This window comes from Artemia franciscana, chromosome 8 (genome assembly GCF_032884065.1).
Source record: "Artemia franciscana chromosome 8, ASM3288406v1, whole genome shotgun sequence".
Taxonomy (NCBI): Eukaryota; Metazoa; Arthropoda; class Branchiopoda; order Anostraca; family Artemiidae; genus Artemia; species Artemia franciscana.
In genome coordinates, this window is record NC_088870.1 from 41,909,803 (window position 1) to 41,926,097 (window position 16,295).

At 33.9% G+C, this 16,295-nt stretch overlaps 1 protein-coding gene across 2 annotated transcripts in view; it reads right to left on the minus strand.

Moving 5' to 3' along the window:
* Positions 1 to 568: 568 nt before the first annotated feature.
* The window catches only part of LOC136030444 (cationic amino acid transporter 3-like), an 89,502-nt gene continuing 73,775 nt past the window's right edge, over positions 569 to 16,295 (minus strand). For both annotated transcript variants that reach the window (XM_065709426.1, XM_065709427.1), the window contains exon 13: positions 569 to 5,274. In XM_065709426.1, coding sequence (XP_065565498.1) covers positions 4,055 to 5,274 — 1,220 coding nt within the window. In that variant the 3' untranslated portion in view covers positions 569 to 4,054. The remainder of the gene's footprint in view (positions 5,275 to 16,295) is intronic.

Genomic DNA, 16,295 nt, shown 5'->3' on the forward strand with positions numbered 1-16,295 from the left:
TAATTTCAGTAGCAGATGCATAAGTAAAATACAACTTCTCCTCCAATACCTCATCATTTTCAATGACTTTGTTCCATATTTTAATATAGCTTTCCTATAATTCACCAGTTTTGACGAACATTTAGTTCCTGTCCGCCTTTAGAGCTTTTCAGACAAAACTGACATTGTGCACATCTGTTTCTGTGCCTGGCTTTCTTATTTATTCATTTTGTATATTGAAAAATAATACTGTAATATTACAAAGTAATATTATGGAAGGAGTCCAAGTAAAGAAAAGGCCTTTATTAAGTCGTTCAATGGTCTAAGAGCATTTATACATTTAAAGATGCACCTACAATTATGGAAGGGCTGGGCTAGAGCCACTTGGATTTCTACCTCTGTTCATGCTACAGAGTAAGGTGGTGCCTTAGTGCCCAACAACCTCCTCCCTGGAAGTCTCAAAATATACAATAAGCCAAACAATTTTTCAACAATTCGGAAGAATATGGCTATATTATGGCAAAGAGATTCTTAACCACCAGTCTGTTATTAAGTCGTATAAATATAGCAAAGCTAAAACAAAAACGAATAATTAAAAACATCAGTGTAATCTAAAATAAAACAACAAAACATCTGAACAATTCAAAATCAATAAAATAAAATATCAATAATCTACCAAAACACGAGCCGATATTAATTAAACATGATGACATTAGCATATTTAGCATTGAGTATAAAAAGAAAAGAAAAAAACAACCCTGGGAATAACTCTTTAAAATGTCAATTCTTAGATTTGAAACAAGATTTGACCAAAATGAGTATAAAGCATAATGGAATACATCTATAGTATCATACGGTAAATATCCTTTAAAAATTACACACGGGACAAGGTTTCCATATTGCGTCCTCGACAGGACTATAAGAGCTAAGATACGTTCTATGGATATTTGTTCTTTATCAGCTGAAAAATTCTACCGTAGACCTACCATAATTCTATTATGGTAATTTCAAAGTACCTAAAATTCTACCGTTAGTTGGCAAATAAAACAAAGAGAAAAATTATCACGGTAAGACTAAATACACTTAACAATTGTATTGACAGAAACATACCGGATAATATATGCATACATGGTCCCAACATCAAATTAGTTAGTAAAACTTACTTAAGATAAACTTACTCAAATTACTTAAGATAACCTACAGACTAAGATTTTTTTTCAGTAAATTTTTTTATGATATTTCCGGGAAAGGAATGAGTTTTTTCTGGGATCCATTCTTATCAGTGATTGCTCGATTTTTTCTCTTTATCACTATTTCTTAAATAATATTCATCAGGATAAACACTCTATGAATATATTAGAAGATATACAACATCCCATCATCAAATTACTTAAGAAAACTTACTTAAGATAACCTTACTAAAATTACTTAAGATAACCTACAGACTAAAATTTCTTTTCAAGATATTTTTTCGGATTTTTTCCGGAAAAGCAAGGGATTTTTTCCAGGATAAATTCTTATTAGCGATTAATCAATGTTTATTTCTTTATCACTATTTATTTAATAGTGTTTATCAGAATAAACACTGTACGTTTATATTAGAATATATACATGATCCGATCATCAAACTACTTAAGACAACTTTCATAAAATAAATTTACTCAAATTATTTAAGAAAATCTACAGACTAAAATTTCTTTTAAAGAAATTTTCTCCAATATTTTCTGGAAAAGGAATGGCTTTTTTCTGGGATTCATTTTTATTAGTGATTACTCGATTTTTTACATTTATCACTATTGTTTTAATAGTGTTTATTCAAAAAAACTTTTAGGCATGAGAATTGTAGTGGCTAATATCATCAAGTTAACCAGAATTTTTGGTATTATATAAGTTTTGATGATTTTGCAGGAACATTTAACTATTCAAAAAAATAAAAAATGGCAAAAATTGAGCTGCCATTAATAAGCTTGCAAATAGTAAAGACAAGAGCATAAAACGAAAAAAATGACCTTATTAATCAACAGAAACAATAGTAATAAAAGTCTTAAATTAAGCTTGCAAGTGATGGTCAAAGTTTTTGGGTTCGAGTCTCAACGATCTGTCGCGAATTTTCAGAATTATTTCAATCTTGGCGAAATTTCGGCAAAACATGAATGGTTCAACGCAAAAATTTGTTCAAACGCATTTTTGTCACTTTTTCGATAAAATTATTCCATATAATTATGGAGTATAACAGCAATAATAGTAACAGCAATACTATGGAAATAGCAGCATATAAAAAACAGCAATAATATGGAAATGACAGCAATATAGTCTTAAATTAAACTTGGAAGTGACGGTCAAAATTTGTGATGCTAGTCAACACGATCTGTCGCGAATTTTCAGAATTATTTCAATCTTGGCAAAATTTCGGCGAAACGTCAATCTTTTAGTTATTTCCATTCATAAGATTTTTTAACAATAGAAAAATGCAGTGCTTGGGGATTTCTATGCATCCCTTAGACTAGAGAAACAGAAAGAATAAAATAAGTACTTGTCAGCTGCCGAATTTTAGTTCAAGAGTATGATGTTTAACGTTACCGTAGAAATAAAAAGGAAGACTATATTCTACATAATTAAATAATGGTAAAAAAGAGATAATGTTGCAGCATTGCTGCACACAGTCAAAGCCTCGGAACAATAGAATTGTCTAAGAGGAGATTAATTTGTTTTTTCGAAACTGAAACACCCTCTATAGATATGCTAAGTATCTTTAACACAATGGTTGATTATTTTCTAATCTTTATTTTGTCCATCATTTTAAGAGGTAATCAGAGATTAGTTTACCACATTCATTTGTTTGATGTCAGCTGTGAGTAGGTATTTTGAGTAAGAGCCGAATACAAACAAAATGTTAATTTACCACCCCTCTCATACTTGGCTCATGTTAATTTAGCCTCAAAAGGGTTCAATTGACTCCCCCCAATTAAAAAAGGAAAACATCATCATTGAGTTACTGCTAAACAAAATAAGCACGCATCTGATACATGATCATATAAGCGATGGGCATAGGATTCAAATATTTAAATAGCTCAATCTAAGGTTATTTAGTGTAACTGGTGTCAATCAAAACATACAATTAAAACATACGGTCAATGTAAAAAAAAAAGTCACTAGGAATACCCACAGAATTTTTTCGAGGGGGGGGGGCCTTTATATGCCATAATAGTGGAAAACTGTCTCTAAATATCACAAAATCTTGTTTCTTTTGCACATTTTTTGTCGTCAAGAAGGGAGGAGGTAGGCATCGCCCTCTATCTCTACGGGTATTCTTGCAAGTATATTTTTTTTAATCTACCATGGCTGCTTAAAAAAACTCCTATGTCTTAATGGTAAATTTTCCATAGGCCTGATTACAATCAGTTTCTTTTTGCATTTAAGGAAGTCGCAAGTGAGTAATTCATGAGTAAGTATTTTCAATAAGAACCAGATGCAAAAATAAAACCTACATTGTTACGACTGAATTATTTTGTTTATTTTAATTGAACCAGAAGACGGTTCAATTTCATCCTCCAATTAACAAAGAGCAAAAATTTGATTTTTTTTTTTTTAAGTGACTGGAAAATACAGGGACGCATCCGATTTCATACATTTTCTTTAAAATATATCATGCAGCATTTTATTTGGGTACTTCCTGGGAGGGTGTAAAGAGGGGGGCTTTGAACAGATTGAGATAGAGGAGGAGCGTGCGTAGCTGTGTAGACATCAGGCAGTTTGGTTCTGCAGTGAGTTATTAGTAGTATTAATATTAAATTCAATATCAAATAATCCAATGGACATCAATGATGCAACAAATAGAGAATATCATGATTTTGTTTACAAAAAAAAAACATCCTAGAAGGCCACTGCCCTTCCCGTAATTGCAAACCGGAAAGGGGCAATACCTCTCTCTGGTCTGGTAGGGTTCCTAAACACGAAGTTACATAAAATATTCTTAAACACAATGAACTAGAATCGAACACTATTCTTTCACAGCGAGCAATCAAATTGGAATGTGCAAATGATACTGCAACCCGTACGTTACTAATGTGATTTGTTAAGTCTCCATATCTTTGGGGATATCAGCTTGTGGTTCGCTTTTACCTTCTTTATCCTTGCGAGCATCAAAACTGCTTTTCAGGGCACTGAGCAAATCACTATTTACTTGTTTTATTGGACTGCTGGGAGGAGTAGGTTGCACAAGTGTTGCGCTTTCAACCTTCTGAAACTCAAAATCTTCAGCAGGCTTTTCTACAACTTTTGATTTGAGTTCATGCATCATCGGCAATAAGTTTGGTTTGCCTTTGGGTATTACTTTTGACAAGAAATATGATCGGGCAGTTAAATGAGCAGCTTCGATCATTGGACCAATCACCTTCAAGAACTCTGGATCAACCGGATTAACAGGTTCCATGTGCGGTATGATGCTATCTCCTAGAAGTTCTTCGGGTTTGAAAGGAGGAGATGGTGATAAGACATCAATGTTATCAAAGATCCTTCTAAGTTTTAAATGTAAGGCATCCCCTGAATTATCGTTGGTAAAGACAAGTTGTGCGTTTTTGTGCACAGCAGGTACTGTAGTCAAAACTTGTTGAATCTCCACCGGAATTTCCACTTCAGGCATTTGTGGCATCGACTTTGGCAGTGATGGAGGAGGACAAGGCAGAGGGATAAACATTTCAGGTTTTGAAAGTTCAAAAGTACCATCAAAAATCTCCTGCAGTTTTGTGTGTAATGGATTTTCTTCATTCTTAAGCGCAGAAAAGTATTTTTTTAGCATTATATGAAGTGCAGTTTGCATAACTGTCAAGCCGTTCATAGCTTCTTGTTGTTCAATAGTCAGATCAGGAGCTTTATAAGCCTCAAGGATTACCTCCTGAGCCTCAGCTGTGACAGGTATGTAATCAGGACTAACTTCCAAATCCTCTACCCCATCAAATACCCCTTGAAGTTTCCTATGCAGCTCGTAATTGCCATCAACTGACGAAGTGTCACTTCTCGATACTTCACTGAGCAAACTATCAGCTTTATGCAATGCTTCCAGAGTTTGATATTTACGAAGGCCAGTATCATCATTTCCAACACCTTGAGAATCAGCAGCTTCAAGGTCGGTTGAACTCTCGGAGCTCATTTCAATTCTTTCGTCACTGACAAAGGACTTATTGACCTCTCCATTGGTAACGGGAAGAAGTGGCCCAGATCCTGGAACTGGTTTTCCCTTCCGAATATATTCTTCGCTACTAAACCACAGGCCGTAACCAAAATAAGTCAGAAAACCTGAAACGAATTAAATTGGATAAGATATATAATATTGAAAAAAGTTACCTAGAGGATAGTTCCGCAACTTTACTTTATAAATAACTTAAATTATTTAATATAACTTCTGCCAAATATATTTAATTATACCTGGAAGGGTCTGACTCTTTATAACGTAGGGTGTAAACAGCTTTTGTCAAAAATAACTATTGTCAAAAGGGAATCATACAAAGGAAAATCTTGATAATCTGAACAATAAAACAGAAAATCGAAAGGAAAGGATGGCACAATATTCAGTGACAACAGATCAATCATGTGTTAAATGTATTAAAAAAAAAGTATAACCATGAATGAAAAGCCAATAATGTAAAAATAAAACAATGTAAAACTGACAAATATTTGTCATCAATATATTTGTAAATATTTATGATGCTTGACGTTACCAAATTAATTATATATTTTTTTTTGTCTTTTTAACTTTACAAAAATGTTTTTAATTATCTATTCAGTATTGTCTTAGTTTATAAAATTTATGTTTGGCCTATCAGGACACGTAATATTTATTTGGGATGTTACACATTTGCTGTATTAAAACAGATAAGAAGGACTGGCATAATATACAGTGACACCAGATCCAGTATGTATTGGATTCATTAAAAAAAAGGAAAAAAAAGAATTTAACAATGCATAAAAAAACCAATAATGGATTAAGAAAAATCAAAACTGACGACCCTTTTTCTTCAATATACTTGTAAATATTTACAATACTTGACCGATACTATCCGAGGAGTACATTTTGCTTGTCTACAAATAGTCACACGCCGAAGGGGCGGGGGAGTCCCTACATTCTTATCACATGGACATCTACCAAAACAGAATGTTGGGTCTCAATCAAACATGTTGAGGAGTACCAACTAGGGCCCTGTGCATCCTTTTTCTGGGTCAGGAACCATCACATCTATAAATTAGAGGGATCAATAAATCCTAGTTATAAGTCTATCTACTGAAAGGGGTCTGGTCACATGCAAAATCCATCAAAAGTAACAAGCAAATTCTCTATATTAGCCTTTTCATGGTCAGTGGCCTATTTAGCATAGGTGGTGTGGGAGGGAAAAGGGTCCATACGCTCTTGCCGTTACAATAGCTACCAGACAGGGATATTGAATCCGAGCAAAACACAGTGGGAAGCAAAACCAAGGCTAATGATTCTCCCTTTCAACGGTCCATATTTGATCCAGAATAGGCCCAGAAGGGGGGTGGGGTAGTCAAAACATTTTGTCATTGGCCTAATTATATGGCAAGCTGAAAAAATTCAAACAAACATGGCCATTGCCTAGGTTCTTGGTATAGCATGTACATAATCGATGAAACTTCAACGAAGAGGGGCTACATTTTTGTCATCACATCTATTAAAGTGGCTTACTGGTTCTCAATTAAATATTAAAGGGGCCAGGAGATTCTTAGTAACTGAAACTTAATTGCGTCTTTAGGGAACGTCAAGTCAGACCGTCATATCAGTAATCAGCCGTGCACTTATCTGAAACAAAAGTACCTAGAAAGAAAGCTTTCGTGTATTCGTCTTATCTTCGCTCCATGTGCATGAAATTTGTTAAATTCATCCAAATCTCATATCCTAAAAAAAAAAATAATAAAAAAATAAACACGCATCCGTGATCTGTATTCTGGCAAAAAATGCGAAATTCCACATTTTTATAGATAGGAGCTTGAAACTTCTACAATAAGGTTCTCTAATACGCTGAATCTGATGGTGTGATTTTCGTTAAGATTGTATGACCTTTAGGGGGTGTTTCCCCCTATTTTCGAAAATGAGGCAAATTTTCTCAGGCTCGTAACTTTTGATGGGTAAAACTAATCTTGATGAAACTTATATATTTGAATTCAGCATTAAAATGCGATTCTTTTGATTTAACTATTGGTATCAAAATTCCATTTTTTAGAGTTTTGTTTACTATTGAGCCGGGTCGCTCCCAGTTCGGTACCACGAACTGTTTGATATTATTTGGGAATATATCCTAAATTCCAAGGCATATGTGAAACGTCACATTAACATTTTCCCCATGAGACAGAAGTTACATGTGTGGCTTAGCACTGGTTCCCAATTAGTCATTGTGGCTGCAACACTCGGCGGGTTTGGACACAGAATATCTAGTCTGACACAGATGAATATAGTTTTCTTCTGAATAAACGGCTTCGCAGCTTAATTAATTTTCATGAGACTATTTTTCTTACCATAAACATTAAGTAAAAAAAAGGATCATCAATAAAAAAAAACGTAAAACTATTTTTAACAGTACGAAAGAGACTGTCAAACAAGATTGCCACGAAGGATATAGTACGAACGCACACATTTACACACATGCATCCACTACACACAAAAATCCAAGTTGAAAGCGCTTGGTTTACGCCCAGTGCAGCATTTATTTCAATATATGATTTACATGTAAGGAACTGAAGAAGCTACACTAAGATGAATTAAGTGCAGATTCATTACAGATAAGTTTTTATGGCACTTAGTATTTTCCAAGTGACATATAGCGATCACAATTTCTGTCCGTCGGTCTGTCTGTCTGTATGTCTGTCTGTCGATCCCGATTTTGCTAGTTCGGGCACTTCCAGATAAGCTAGAACGATGAAAGTTGGCAGGCACATCAGGGACCAGACCAGATTAAATTAGAAATAGTTGCTTCTCGATTCGACCATCAGGGGGGGAGGAGCGAACGAACAAGATATTTGAGAAGAATTTTATTTGCCGATAAAACAAATGATTGTTGTTCTTAAGTGTGGCTTGCTAGTCTGGTGATATGACTCTCACTTAGGATGCGAGAAGTCTCAGGTTCGAATCCCAGACGCACCCCAATTTTTACACGAAGAAGATCCGAGACTGCATACATGACCAATATAGTGATCGCTGAAAGTTAGAGGGCCTAACAAGGTCCGGACAAGATTAAATTAGAAATAGTCGCTTCCCCGATTCAACCATCTGGGGGGGATAGTGGGAGGGAGGTTAATTCGGAAAATTAGAAAAAAATGAGGTATTTTTAACTTATGAACGGGTGATCGGATCTCAATGAAATTTGATATTTAAAAGGATTTCGTGTCTCAGAGCTCCTATTTTAAATCCCGACCACATCCGGTGGTATTGGGGGGGGGGGGGAGGTTGGAGGGGGAATCCAGAAATCTTGGAAAACACTTAGGGTGGAGAGATCAGGGTGAAACTTGGTGGGAAGAATAACCACAAGTCCTACATACGCGATTGACATAACCGGGCCGTATCTGCTCTCTTTGTGGGAGTTGGGAGGGAATTTCCAGTGATTTAGCGAGTTCGGTGCTTCTAGACGTGTTAGGACGATGAACATTGGTAGGCGGGTTAGGGAATTGCACAAATAGACTAGATAAGAGTCGTTTCCCCGATTCGACCATCTGAAGGAGGGCTGGAGGGAGGTAAAATCGTGAAAAATCAGGTATGTTTATCTCACGAATGGGTGATCGGATTTTAATGAAACTTGATATATAGAAAGATGTCATGTCTCAGAGGCTACATTTTCAATTCAGATTGAATCCAGGGACATTGGGGGTAGAGAGGGGAAACGGAAATCTGGGAAACCTTAAATCTTGGAAAACGCTTAGAGTGGAGAGATCGAGATGAAACTTGGTGGGAAGAATAAGCACAAGCTTTAGATACATTATTGACATAACCGGACCAGATCCGATCTCTTGGGGGAGTTGGAGGGATTTCTAGTGCTTTGCCAAGTTCGAGAATAAGCAAAGGTTCTAGATGCGTGATTGACATAACCAGACCGGATCCTATCTCTCGTCAAAAGTGTCATATGAGCTCTTAGCTCTTGTTCTTTACTACACACGTGCACACGCTTGAAAATGCAAACACACCCATTACAATAATTGCTACAGTTTAGATCTAATCGGTAACCAATTTCCATGTTGGATATACAGGATTGAGACAAACTAGTTTTTTTTTTATATAAACCCAAATAAGAGCACGTTTATTGTTGATACATAGTTTTTCTTTTGCATGCGTGCGCAAGGGCACGCCCAAGCATTGGTATTATTGTTATTAGTTTAGTAGAACCTATACTTCATGCACGATGGACAAAAAAAGCTTTACATGTGCAAATTAAAAAATAAACAATGCATGATTAATGAGGGCACTAATCATGGACCTGTTTTTATTTATAAACTGATGATTCGATTCAAACTTACTAATAGGATACACCCACCTTCTAGTTTATTATATTTTGACAAGCAGCAAGATTGTGAGATGTAAGGCATAAAAAACATAATAATAATATAAAAAAAAATCCGTAGCATATACTCATATTAGGACTTTTTGATAACTCATGAATTTCTATCATTATTGAAATCAGTGCCATTAGTGTAGCAAAAACTTGGTTAATTGTAACACATGATGACCAAATTCAAAATACGATGCACGATGAACAAAATACTTCTCTGTATTATATATATATATATATATATATATATATATATATATATATATATATATATATATATATATATATATATATATATATATATATATATATATATATATATATATATAATTGGGCTCTAACCATAGACGGACCAGCTTATAAAAGACTACATGCGTTTGGACAAGCTTATTTTGCTTCTTCTCTCATACGACCAGTAAATTTTTCCTAAGGTATTTGAAGCAGGCAAAACCGGTTATTTCAATCTGCTTTAGTACTGCTTTATTGCTACCATTCTTGTAAGATATGGGGTGGTTGTTTCCCTTCGACCGTATTGCAAGGTTTGTCCTATATTACCTGGTATCTGTCTCAGAAATCTTCAGTATCTGTTTCTTTTTAGCAAAACTAATCATTTCTTTTTTTGCTTCTTTGGGTACAAGATAAAAGAAAAATAGCAAAATTACGAATTTTCCAGATACAGTTAACAAGTTTTCGCATACTGACAGCAAAACTATGAATTTTTGCCAAAAATTCTATAAACTTATTTTTATTTGTTTAAACAGTGAGAGAAAATCTATTTTTTTTGCTCACCCTCGACGAATGAATTTGTATTTACTTTTGAATTACCAATTATTCTACTACTACTAACAACTCTCTGCAGCACAAAACCACCTGAGGTGAACATGGCCACGCACACTCCTCCTCCATCCCAATCTATAACAGTTTGTATTAGAAAATATTTTTCAACTTCCCCAAAAATCCTTTCATATGCGAATTTCTTTTAGAGGATAAAGCAAAATTTAACAAAGCGCACTTTACTTAAATCAGTAACAAAAGAGGATTTTTCAAATACTTCTAGATACAAAACCCAAAATCGGAAAAAGCTACTTTTAGAATAAAACGTTTAATAATTTTACGATATTTCAGCCCCCCCCCTCCCAAACCTGGGAGCGCTGAAACTTTGATTTTTATCTTAAACTAAATAAAAGAATTGGGGAACTTTCGCGAGTTTAACCATTAAAAAAAGCATTCTTTCACAAAACCTGAAACTTAGATCACCGGACACCTGACGTTTTCAATCAAACGTCTTAAATAAGCCCTTAACTTCATACACAAAATTCACCAATTCAAATCTTTACATTTTCAATAGCAGTTTGGCAGAGAGGAGCTTCCTCCTCCCTTTCCATGAGACTTGATGTATTTTATTTTGGAACTGTTTAGGGGAGGATAGGGAAACAAACTTCGAATAAATCGCATTAAAGGTGAGGGACGACATTGAATAAACGTTTCTTCGTTTATATGACTGTACGATGTCAGAGACATGGATCAGCGCATGCGGCATTCAGGGGAACTGGGCATTCCCATTTTAAAGGTAAAAAAAAAAAATATAAAGAAAGAACCAAAACTGGATGTTACACATATCTTCTGTTCAATCTTACAATTCTTCATTGCTATTCCACAAACATGTACTCAGATAAGCAATTGTTTAAAGCAGCAAGGGCATCAAAATAAAACATTTTTAGCTTGCTGTACCGTATTTTGGCCTATCCATGTCGAAAAACAGTGATTTACTATCTTCTTTGTTTTTTAAGAACATTAAACAATCTGTTAATCCCAAAGACAAATACACTTTACGAAAAATTAAGCAAGAAAAAACGAGTTTTAACTTCACTAAAGCAGTGAACAAAAAATGAAAAAAAACGGCCCGATTAAAAAATATTCCAAATATTTCGGCCCCACGTCCGGGAACCTTTCTCAGCGACAAGAAACGAAAATTTAAAAAAAATCGTTTGAAAAAATAACAAACAAAAAAACAACAACTAAACACACGAAGAAAAAAAATAATAACAACTCACATTATGAACAAACTTCCAGCACTGATGTTACAGCATTAGAATAAAACCAAAGCGGATGTCTATAGGGATACCATGGGTTACTCTTGAGTAGAATGACTCATGGTTTCACTATAAACATGAACCATGAGTCATTCATATGAACCATGAGCCCGCTTTGGTTTTATTCTTATATTGTAACATCAGTGCTGGAATTTTTTTTTATAATGTGAGCTGTTATTATTTTTTTTTCTTCGTTTAGTTTTCGTTTTTTGTGTGTAAATGTTTAAAAACATTTTTTTTCTGTTTTTTGTTCAGAAAGACTCCCAGACCTGGGGCTGAAACATTCGGAACATTTTTTAATTAAAGTGTTGTTTGTTTGTTGTTTTTTTTAGTGTTTTTTTCACTGCTTTGTTGAAATAAAAATCCGTTTTTTCTCGTTTAATTATTCGTAAATGGAAAAGCTGTGTGGTGTAAGAAATTATATACAATTACGTCTTGAAAGCATGTCTACACCTTCTCAAGCTGTTTAGTGCCATGTGGTTAGGCTGGTTTTTCATTCACTTTCAGTTTTTATAATGTAGCGCCCTCCATCTAATTGAAAATTGAGCTGCACTCATTTGGTGCTTTAAAGCAATAAGATGTCTCTTAATATTATCTATCCCATCAGTTCTGAGTAGTTTCAGGTCAAGATCTCGATTTAGTTAAATCAGGGTAATTTATTTTGAAACGATCTTAATAATGTGACTGTACTAGTAAGAAGAAAAAATACATCTTTCAGTCTCTGCATAACCATTTCAAAAGATTATATGTAACAGGCATACATTCTCTTGAAAGAAAATGGGCTGGTGAGGGCTTTGCTATATATATATATATAAAAAAAATCAGCCATTCTCTGGAAGCCCCAGCAAATAAATGGTCAGGGGATGATCCTATGCAGGTATTTACAAAAGGGCGGGATATAGGCCTTCGAAGTTATATATCTCACAAAGATGTTGTCTGTTCGACTGTTTAATTTTTAATATCGGGAACAAAGAGTTTGGCTTTTTAATCTGAAATCTCTTAGTTAAGAGCTAGTATATTTCTTTAGGTGCCTTGGTTGTTTGTTGAATTGTGGGGCCAAAACCTGCTATGTACGCTTTTATTCATTATTTAATTAAAAATATGGGGCGCCAGCCACTTTTAAATATCTTATGCGCCCCTATTCTTTTGCCACTCTCCGTCATGATGTTGGAAATGTCTGTTGAATCTTCTTTTGAAGAAGTCAGCATTCCAAAAATAACCGCCAAGTGTAGGATGTATACAATTTTACATTTTGAGAGCAACCCATACTTATTCTTTCCAGTTTCGACGAATATTCAGGAGTCAAAGGCGACGTTTTTAGGCAATTTCTAACTGCGAAGTGCAAAAAGAGAGAATACTGGAGATTCGGCTTTTCATTAAGGACCAAAACCCGTCGTTAACCCATAAGGAACAAAATTTTTGGAAAAAAGGAAGAAAACATGACAATGTCCGAACGCTTCATTTTTTATATGTTCTTTCTCTGTCCATTGTTGCTTATAGTTTGCAATCTTTGCAAAAAATATAGTAAAAAATAAACAAATAATACATAATTTATAACCTCTTATCTTGTTAAGTTCCAAGACAAAGCTGCTAGCCAAAGTCACCAATTTCGTCAAAATGTAATTCATACCCTGTTAAATTACAGGAAAGACTGTAGAAAAACCTCTTCTATGCCCAATTTTGAAGAAATTGTCCTATATTTTTTTATATATATTTACCAATTATTAGTATTTAGAGGGACATCTCTCCCCTGCATATTTTTTTCTGCTAAGCCACTAGAGAAAAATTGAGAAAATGCAAAACGTCTAGAAAACAAAATTCTTTTAATTATTCAAAATAGTGCCAGAAAAACACAACTTATGAATTAATTTTATTTATAATACATAGTTTTATACCACACAATATCATCTAGTCCAGTAACTCCAAGGACGGTAAAAATGAGCCCTGGTAGTTAGAATTGGTTATGTGGAAACTTACACATGTGCAAAAAAAAACAATAAGAACTGAATAAGATATATAATAAGTAAATAATAAAAAGTATAATAAGAATATAATAAGAAAATAATAAAAATAAGAAGAAAATAATAGGAAAATTTTTCAATAAAAAATACCTTTATATGCAGTTTTGGTAGTAACCGGCGTTAATTACAAGACAAGAAGCGTGACGTGACGTAAGTGAAAAATCCGCAGAAAAAAGTTAAAAACGTCTTAGAATTGGTTATGAGGAAACTTACATATGTGTAAAGAAAAATAAGGAAAACTGAATAAGATATATAATAAGTAAATAATAAAAAGTATAATAAGAATATAATAAGAAAATAATAAAAATAAGAAGAAAATAATGAGAAATTTTTTCAATAAAAAATAACTTTATATGCAGTTTTGGTAGTAGCGGGCGTCAACTAAAAGACAAGATGCGGGACGTGACGTAAGTGAATAATTCGCAGAAAAAAGTTCAAAACGTCCTTGAGACATTCCAAATTGTTAATTATTGAATTTTGATGAACGAAAATCGTGGTCAAATTAGACTAAATAGACTTGCTTATTTGTTTTTTCACAGCTTAATGTGAAAACACAGACGAAAATATGATACTGCCCTAATAACTTCATGACTTTGGAGCAATCAAAATAAAAATCTCAGGAAATAGCTATTTTCAGGCATGAATAGACCTAAGGTGGGTCCGGGGGAGGGGGGTATATTGATATTATTAGCACTTCCAGTAAAAATCAAATACTTAAGAGTTGTCCGCATGTTCTCTTAAGAAAAAGAAACAAAAGAAAAAAAAATAGTTAAGGATCGGATTTTCAGCAAGATATTAGAAATTCCATTCGGTGATTTAACGCGATAATTCCATTTCATAAGTATTTGAAAGCCAAATTTTAATTTTGTTTAATTTTAAAATTGTTTAATTTTAATTTAATTTTAATTTTGTTTAATTTTAAAATTACACATTAAGGTATATGATTCCCGTACAAGTTTTTATATACTATTTTATAATTTTGCTATGATTCCATAGCTGATATTTGGTTATGAATCTCATAACAAGGGAGGGGCTTCACTTCTGTAAGATAACAAAGGTGAAGCCCATCCCTTGCACACTTACCTGCTTGAGACGGTCATTACTCATGGGTTATAAAGTATCAGTTTTGGAACCTTGATTGGGAACTGAATGGCCATAATCGAAATTACTTAAAAAAAAAGGTATATTCCCCAATAGATTACCCAATATGGTCACATATTCCGTTTACATGATTTCCAGATTAATATTTGACAAATTAATATTTTATTTTGATATCATTAGTACTCAAAGCAAAATCAAATACTTAAGAGGTGTTTGCATGAAAAGAAAAAAAAAACAACAAATGATCCGATTTTCTGCAAGATATCTGAAATTCAATTCGGTGATTTATCGCGATACTGCAATATATGTGCCAATTGTGTTTGAAAGCCATGATTGGCTTTCAAATACAATCGGATTTTAATCGCGATATTGCCAAGTATTTGAAAGCCACGTTTTAATTCTGTGTTGACTTTTGTGACTCTTTTAAAACCGAAAGCAGCTATTTTGGCTTTGGGACTAAAACTTCGAATTTGAATTCTTAGTATTCTTCTTCGTATTCTTAGAGAACCAAAAAAATTAGTCGTAACAGTCTATCCTCATTTTTCGGTTAGTCTGCTTCACAAGAAATGTCACTTAAATTGATTGTTGTACAACACTATGATTTATCTATCTATTTTGTCATTTTCGAATAGTAACACTCGGAATTTGTTTTTATTTTATCAAACAGTGAGGACGAATCTAATATTTGAATCGTCGAAGAATTTTTATTAACTTTTGAATTACCAATCATAAAGTTTTGCATTTGGAAAATATTTTTGAAACGGAGGATTTCCCAAAACACCTTTAGTATGTGTACTTCTTTTAGATGGTATACTTTAGTTTAATAAAGCGCACATTATTTGAATCAAACTTTTCTGGTAACTTATTGTAATTAAGGAGCGATGTGGCTCAATAGTAATGGAAACTCTAAGAAAGAGTCCTGATAACAATAGATACATCAAAAGAATCAAATTTTTATGCTTATCCAAAATATACAAAATTCACCAAGTTTAATGTTACCCATCAAAAATTACGAGTCTGAGAAAATTTTGAACAATCTTCGAAAAAGGGGAAAAAAACCAAAACATCAAGTGATCTTATTTAAAATTACACCATCAGATTGAGCATATCAGAGAACCTTACAGTATAGGTTTTAAGATACTATATACCCAAATTTGGAATTTGGGTCTTTTTTTGCCAGAAGAATGATCACGAGTGCGTGTTTATTTGTTTGTTTTTGTTTGTTTTTCCCAGGGATGGTCGTATCGAACCAGTGATCCTAGAGGGTCAAGAGAGGGCTCATTTGATCTGAAATGAAAAATTCTAGCGCCCTTTTTTAACTAACCAAAAATATTGGAGGGCACCTGGTCCCCCTCCTACACCCCTTTCCCCCCAAAGTCGCCAGATCAAAATTGAAGATTTTTTGTTCAATATAGTCGAAAAATTTCATGTCTTTGAGGACGATTTTACCTTTAAAAGTCCTCGGGAAAGAGCTGCAAACTATGAAGGGCTGCAACCCATTGTTTACATATAGTATTAGTTATTGGGAAGCATACAGATATTTTTCGGGGGGGGGG